The sequence below is a fragment of the Pseudorasbora parva genome, chromosome 10 (genome assembly GCF_024679245.1).
Source record: "Pseudorasbora parva isolate DD20220531a chromosome 10, ASM2467924v1, whole genome shotgun sequence".
NCBI lineage: Eukaryota > Metazoa > Chordata > Actinopteri > Cypriniformes > Gobionidae > Pseudorasbora > Pseudorasbora parva.
This window is the reverse complement of record NC_090181.1, coordinates 34,926,921-34,935,009: the sequence shown is the minus strand read 5'-3', so window position 1 is coordinate 34,935,009 and position 8,089 is coordinate 34,926,921. Positions and strand designations below refer to the sequence as shown.

Sequence of the window (8,089 nt, the reverse complement as noted above, 5' to 3'; positions counted from 1 at the left end):
TATGCTCTAATTGTAGCATATATGAAGTCATTATGTATTTTTTATTGTAATTATTTGTATGGACACATATGTTTGTTTATACTTGTGACTCAAACCCATTTTATTCCATTTAGTCTTCCTGCAAATTGTCTTTATTTGTGAAATTCAAGAAATTATGAGTTTAAAATGGGCATGAGATATCAATGTATGTGGTGTGGTGCTGATGGACCATTAAAATACAAAGTTAAGCATGCTTTATTTCCGAAAATAGGAAAAGACATCACAAAACAAGTATGCTTTTCACATGTTTATTTTCCACTTGATTGCTGTGGTGTGTGACAAATGTGCAAAAATAACCTGTGATATTCAAAACCACAATAATCACACCATTAACTCTAGTGCACTCTGCAGAATATCATCATTTCCAGCTAAAGCAAACACTCAGAAGCAAACACAAATAATTTTTTGCATTTCTTAAATTTATCAGCAAAAATATGAATTTTAAACTTTGATTCTTAAGGGCAATAAAGGGATATTTCACCCAAAAATGAAAATTCTGTCTTTTAATTATTCACCATCATGTTGTTTCAAACCATATTAGACTTCTGAAAGCTTTCTGTCCCTCCATCTAAAGTCTATTAAGCCAAAACTGACACATCAAAACTTTCATAAAGAGATAAAGTAAAAGAAAACCACATGAATTGAGCGGTTTACTCCAATTCTTCAGAAGAGACTCAATCTCTTTAAATGATGAACAGATTAAATATTAGCTTTTTACACATGAACATAGAGAAGTCAAATATAATAAACTGAATCTCAAGCATGCCTGACTTTCAGTGAATGGATAAAAATCTCTCAGACTTGTGTTTTGAAGATGGACAAAAGTTTTACCAGTTTGGAACGAGATGAGAGTAGGTAATTGATGAACGAATTTTCAGTTTTAGATTAATTAACCCTTTTTCTTCATGCCTATTTTTTGCAAACACTAATGTTGACACAGATGGTTCTGGCATTGTCAGTAGTTGAAAGTTCTTCGACCAGAGTATCCATGTACGTGTTCACAAACTTCCTACACAGAAACTTTAGGAACCCGATCTCATCACAGACCATCGACAGCTTCTTTTTAATGTCCTCCTTTAGGAAAGTGACAAGCATACTCTTAGCCACTAGTCTTTAAATAATCTATAATACTGTACTTTCTGTATTTTAATAATTTGTGTATAAAAATAATACTTGTACCAACCTTAGTTGTGCCATTGGAGATCTGTTTTTTCAACTTGTTCATGGCCCACTTGCAAGCCCAGCACATGCCAGGGAGTTCTTCTGTTGGTATATCACCCTAACAAGACAACATACTGGATTTTAGAGTCAGTAGTTTAAATATGACTGTTAGAAGCATTTTAAATCTAACATGACTAGCTGTTTCAAAACAACTGTTGAGCTTTGCATCTTGCAAACACTTTTTGCAAGTTTCATTGTTAACACTTTATTTTGATGGTCCACTTTACTTTAGACATTCAACTAACTTTAAATTACTTTGCAACTACATGTCATCTAGCAGTCCTTAAAGTATTAGTAGACTGTCTGCTTAATATCTGCTAACACTTCATTGTGAGGCTCTACCAACAGACAATCTACTGACTAGAAGTAACTTTGAAACTAACTAATTCAACTAACCCAAACCGCCTAACCTTAATGGTCTACTATGGTCTGCTAATACTCTGAGTTAGTTAACATGTAGTTGCAAAGTACCTTATAGTTATTTGAATATCTCAATTGGATGATTGAAATGAAATGCAAACATTTCATTTCGGTATATGGCTTCATAAGACTGATATTGATCACTATGTCTTTGCCATATACTGAAATTAAATTAAATATATATACAACAATCAGGCATAACATTTTGACAAGTGAAGTGAATAACACTGATCATCTCTTCATGGCACCTGTTAGTGGGTGGGGTATATTAGGCAGCAAGTGAAAATGTTGTCCTCAAAGTTGATGTCTTAGAAGCAGGAAAATGGGCAGAGGTAAGGATTTGAGCAAGTTTGACGAGGGCCAAATTGTGATGGCTAGACGACTGGGTCAGAGCATCTCCAAAACTGCAGCTCTTGTGGGGTGTTCAGGGTCTGCAGTGGTTAGTATGTATCAAAAGTGGTCCAAAGACGGAACAATGGTGAACCAGCGACAAGGTCATGGGTGGCCAAGGCTCACTGACACACATGGGGAGCGAAGGCTGGCCCGTGTAGTCTGATCAAACAGACAAGCTACTGTAGCTCAAATCGCTCAAGAAATTAATGCTGGTTCTGATAGAAAGGTGTCAGAATACACAGTTCTTCACAGTTTGATGCGTATGGGGCTGCATAGCTGCAGACCAGTTAGGGTGCCCATGCTGACCCACACCGCCTGAAAGCGCCAACAGTGGGCACAAGCATCAGAACTGGACCATGGAGCAACAGAAGAAGGTGACCTAGTCTGATTAATCACATTTTCTTTTACATCACATGGATGGCCGGGTGTGTGTACGTCGCTTACCTGGGGAATGTGTGTTACACATGGCACCAGTGTGCACTATGGGAAAAAGGGAAGGCAGCGGGCGCAGTGTGATGCTTTGGGCAATGTTCTGCTGGGAAACCTTGGGTCATGCCATCCATGGATATGTATATGTACCTCATTAGCGACTGTTTCTATGGGCCACTATACGTTAGCCGTCTGCCATTTTAGAACGGTCGAAGGCGGTTGCGAACGTGCTTTGTGACCATTCAAATGTCACACTGCACGCTCAAGCTATGGTTGACAGGGCAGAAGGCAGAAGCAGTGCAAATGAAGAGCAGGAGGTGCACGCACCCAGTGCCCGTCCGTTGTGCATTCTGGCAGTGCTTGTCTCGCTGATCACTGTAACCAGAAACGTATATTACAAATACAGACTATAATATCGTCCATTCTGTCACATTTGCCGTCGGTGTTCTACTCCAAAATGAGCTTTGATTTATGATGTGCAGCATATATCTGCTGCAAATGCCCCATTCCCAAACACACATGCATATAATATGCTGTATATAAGTTGTTCACTTGATAAATGTAACATTAAAGTTAAGATACGCTTAGTTTAATCATTTAAACAGGCCTTGGAAGTTTGGGCATAATCTGGCAGTGATGTGTTTTGTGTATGTTATTATTTATTTCACAGCGCTGAATGCTATGTGGTAATTGTGAAACACACGGAACACTGCACTACATGATTTTATGGTGTAATTAGTTATCTTTCATGTTAATCAGGTCAAGTTGATCAAGAACTATGCACCGTGGCTTTAATTCAGCGTGAGCATTGCAGCAATAATAGACAACAGACTCGCTGACAAAAGAACAGCAGAAATATATCGGTTTCTCTAAATACTATTACATTTAGTTTGATTTAAACACTTTCAAAGGGTCAATGTTTGTTTTCACATACATTTTCCAGTTTTTGAATACTGGGAATTGAAATTCAGGTACCATGAAGCCTGTTACTAACAAATGTTACGTGTTTTTGAGTAGATCCAAACCTTATAATTGCTTAACTAACAAAAGTCTCACCTGAGAAAGGTTTCTTCGGGAAGTTAAATCGCGCCGGGCTTTACAGAGTTTCACAGAGGCTGCGCAGGCGTGTTTTTTTAAGCGAGTGATGATTGACAGCATCTGAAGTGTTGACGTGTGTTGACCATTCTAAAATGGCGGCTCGTCAACGTGCCTGGAGCGTTCGAATGAGGCATCTACGTATACATATCTATGATGCCATCCATGTAGATGTTACATTGGCACGTACCTCCTACCTAAGCATTGTTGCAGAACAAGTACACCCTTTCCTGGAAACGGTATTACCTGGTGGCTGTGGCCTCTTTCAGCAGGATAATGCAGCCTCCCACTAAGCAAAAATGGTTCAAGAATGGTTTGACAAGCACAACGATTTTTAGGTGTTCCAATCAAGCATCTGTGGGATGTGCTGAACAAACAAGTCTGATCCATGGAGGCCCCACCTCGCAACTTACAGGACTTAAGAGGATCTGCAGCTAACATCTTGGTGCCAGATACACCACAGCACACCTTCAAGGGTCTAGTGGATTCAATGCCTCAATGGGTCAGGGCTGTTTTGGCAGCAAAGGGGGACCAACACAAAATAAGGAAGGTGGTAATAATGTTATGCATGATTGGTGTGTGTGTGTGTGTGTGTGTGTGTGTGTGTGTGTGTGTGTGTGTGTGTGTGTGTGTGTGTGTGTGTGTGTGTGTGTGTGTGTGTGTGTGTGTGTGTGTGCGTGTGCGTACAAATATATACATACATACTGCCTGATTGGCCATTTTATTGTTGCAAAATCTACCATCATCATAAAAATATCATGTAGTTTTCCTGTTTTAAGATCATAGCACAAAATGGTAAACCATGACAAACAGTGTTGTGGAGAACTCACAGAGCTTTCTTCAATTTCATTTCCATTAGACTCTTCTTTGTGCATGTCCCAGTGAAGAGCACAAACTGTGAGGAAAAATGAATGATCAATTTAACACACTAAACCAAGAACAGAATATGTGGGCACTTAAAAGCTCCACAAGTAGTAACCGAGAATACTGTCTAACACTTGATGACTGCTCTGTCAAGCCCTCGTCGTCAGTGAGGAACCTGGGTGTGCTCTTTGATACCAATCTTTCATTTGAAAGCCACGTTTCTAGCATCTGTAAAACCGCATTCTATCATCTTAAAAATATATCTAAATTACGGCACATACTTTCAATGCAAAATGCTGAACAGTTAGTACATGCGTTCATGAGCTCAAGGCTAGATTATTGTAATGCTCTACTGGGTGGTTGCCCTGCTCGCTTAATAAACAAACTCCAGCTAGTCCAAAATGCAGCAGCTAGAGTTCTTACTAGAACCAGGAAGTTTGATCATATTAGTCCAGTTCTGTCAACACTGCACTGGCTCCCTATTAAACATCGCATACATTTTAAAATCTTGCTTATTACTTACAAAGCACTAAATAGTTTAGCTCCCCGGTACTTAAGCGAGCTCTTAACGCATTATACCCCATCACGTCAATTGCGGTCTCAAAACTCTGGCCAGTTGATAATACCTAGAATATCTAAATCAACTGCAGGCGGTCGATCATTTTCCTATTTAGCTCCTAAATTGTGGAATAGTCTTCCTAGCATTGTTCGGGAAGCAGACACACTCTGTCAGTTTAAATCTAGACTAAAAACACATCTCTTTACTATGGCATACACATAGAACATTTTTAACTTTCATTATTCAATTCAATTGACTGATTGTTAGGCTGCATTAACTAGGTCAGCCGGAACCGGGAACACTTCCCATAACACCTGATGTACTCGTTACATCATAAAAAGAGTGGCATCTACGCTAATGTTAGTCTCTCTGTTTATCCCGAGGTTTATCCCGGATCTGGGCCCTGTCCGGATCGGATGGTGGACCTGCCTGGACATGACCAACGCATCCTGGAGTGTCTGCTGAGCCGTGTCAAATGGTGTCTCCTCCGAATTTGCCTCACTGGCACGACATGCTCAAAACCCGTCTTCGGCGCAATAATTCCGATCTTTCATGTATTCATACTCTTGTGTAATTGACGCCCCATCCTAAATAAATCTGTCTCTTCCGTGATACCCTGAAAATTTTGAATAATCCGATCTAATATGATTTCCGACCTGTAAGGTTGCCAGAATAATAATCTTACACGGTGTGTTAATAGGCCAGAGGAGAACTGGCACCCCGACTGAGTCTGGTTTCTCCCAAGGTTTATTTTTCTCCATCATGCCCCGATGGAGTTTTGGTTCCTTGCCACTGTCGCCTTTGGCTTGGCTTGCTCAGTTGGGGACACTAAAAATATGATTAAAGTTATTCAACTTATTATACAAATAAAATATATGAATTAGGTCTTATTTAATTCTATAAACTATAATACTGATCTGCCAACATTGTCGCTATATGATAAATTAAAATAAGCTGATAACATCACTGTTTTCTCCAGTACGGCTGTACAGCCAAATCTAATTTTGTCGCAATATTACCCTGTTTGACACTGTGAAGCTGCTTTGACACAATCGTGATTGTAAAAGCGCTATATAAATAAAGTTGATTGATTGATTGATTAAAATACTGTTAAACGGTAATAACAACTGTATGAACGTAAAGCTGTTCTAAACTGGTCTATACTGTTTTTCCAGCTAGGCACACAAAAGAAATATAAATATATTTATATCTGTGTTGATTTTACCTGAAGATATCAGCAGGGTGACCAGGATGATATTTCGCAGCATATTGTTTGGCAAAAGTCTGGACTCAGTGAAACTCTCCAATGGTGTGCTGCAGATCTTTGGTGCCACTCTGTTTAAAATGTCTTTTTGTTCAACCAGAAACCACAGACCAAAAAAAAAAAAAAAAAAAAAGTAACACCCTCAACACGTCAAGATGTACATTGACACTTTTTTCATCTTCTTGTATGTGTGATACATTTATCATACATTATATTGCTTTTATTGTACTTAAATATCACACTGCAAGACTTACAGTACAATGACAGTAATTTACTGCCAGCTACTGACAAGAAACTCACTCTACCAATATTCACAGCAAATATCTGGCAACTACTGTCAAGTATCTTACCAGAAAAAAGAAGAAACATTTTAATGTACACCTAAAATAAAACGGAAAATTCCAAACAGTGTATTTTTGTTTATAGTAGTGCTTTAATTTAAAACAATACAGTAATTTCTGAAACTACAAACTAGGGCTGTCACTTTTTATTCGATATTCAAATATGAATTCAAACATGAGGTGAAATATCTGTAACCTAACTATAAAACCGTTTTTTAAAGTGCCGTATAGCGCATTTTTATACAGTCTATATAGCTCCATATAAGCACCTCAATCGGACAAAAAACACCCAAACCGAATGAAATTGTAATCGGTTTGAGAGGGGTGAGATAAACCTTTTTATGAACCGATCAACTGAAAAATTTCACCAGGTAAACGACCTGACCGGATTACTCGCAACCTTATATGACGTGATACAGCACGCACCCTCATCCACTGAAGAGCGCACACCGAGTTCACCACGCAGGCTATAATGTTGACAAGAGAGGAATGTTCATTTTTCTGAGGGGTAAACTTTCTGTTTCATAAGAAGTTATGAAGATAATGTTGGAATAATGACACAGAAATAGCCCGGCTACATCCTCTTATTTTGACAGCGTTTGCCCAAGGCATTTTTTATTCAACTGTGCCTGGCAGAAGAATTAATTTTTTCTGAGATGATTATTACACTTAGATACGACATTTCTAATGCGGCAGAAAAACTGTGTGCGCATGTCACAAAATGATTCCGATTTAAAGTCAGCACTAGCCTGGATGCCAGCCAAACTTAGCCCCGCCCACAAAATGTTTAGGTCGAGCAGTTCGGTCTGGCCCATAGACCGTAAAAAAATATGGACGACTCGACATCATCCATTTCCGCTTCCCATAGTTGAAGCTTTCAGGTGGCAGTAGAGAGCAGGGCGGTTCAGTTTGGCCTCGCTCCTGTCACGGCCCCTCCCCTGCCTTGCAGGGGCGGTGCCTCCTGCAGGCAGAGGAGGTTCGTTAGTGATTGGAGCCACCTGGGCTTCTGGGAGTATTTAAACTGCCTTACTAACCTCTGTCTCTCTCTCTTTGCTCCTCCAGGTATGATCGTGTCTTGTTTGTTCCTTTGTAGTTTTATTTAGTTTCCACTCAGACATGTTCACACACACAGATTCATGCATCCATGCACTTTACATACACTCTACATTATGACATGTTCACACCTTATCCTGTTTCCCTTGTTTATAGTTATTAGTTTTGACTTACAATAAAATAATCTTGTTTGGCCTATACCTGTTGTTAGTGTCCCCTCATTCTTTACCACAGGCTAAGAGCCGGCCTGTGACACTCCATAGAGGAGCAATTATCCCCGAACAGAAACTGTTTGGACCAATGAAATCATCAGGGCGGGCTTTAGACGATGACGGACAGATGATCAACGGTAACGTAATCATGCACATCGTCAAAGGGGCTTGGATTGTATTTGTTCAAATCCTAAACGGA

The 8,089-nt window shown here is 39.5% G+C and overlaps 1 protein-coding gene across 1 annotated transcript; it reads right to left on the bottom strand.

Annotated features, from left to right (window-relative positions):
* Positions 1–218: 218 nt before the first annotated feature.
* LOC137091494 (antimicrobial peptide NK-lysin-like) lies at positions 219–6,372 on the bottom strand. Its single transcript, XM_067455966.1, has 4 exons — positions 6,246–6,372; positions 4,428–4,492; positions 1,223–1,318; positions 219–1,113 (listed from the first exon to the last, which is right to left on the bottom strand). The coding sequence occupies exons 1-4, from the start codon at positions 6,286–6,288 to the stop codon at positions 949–951; spliced, it is 369 nt and encodes a 122-aa protein (XP_067312067.1). The 5' UTR covers positions 6,289–6,372; the 3' UTR covers positions 219–948.
* Positions 6,373–8,089: the final 1,717 nt, after the last annotated feature.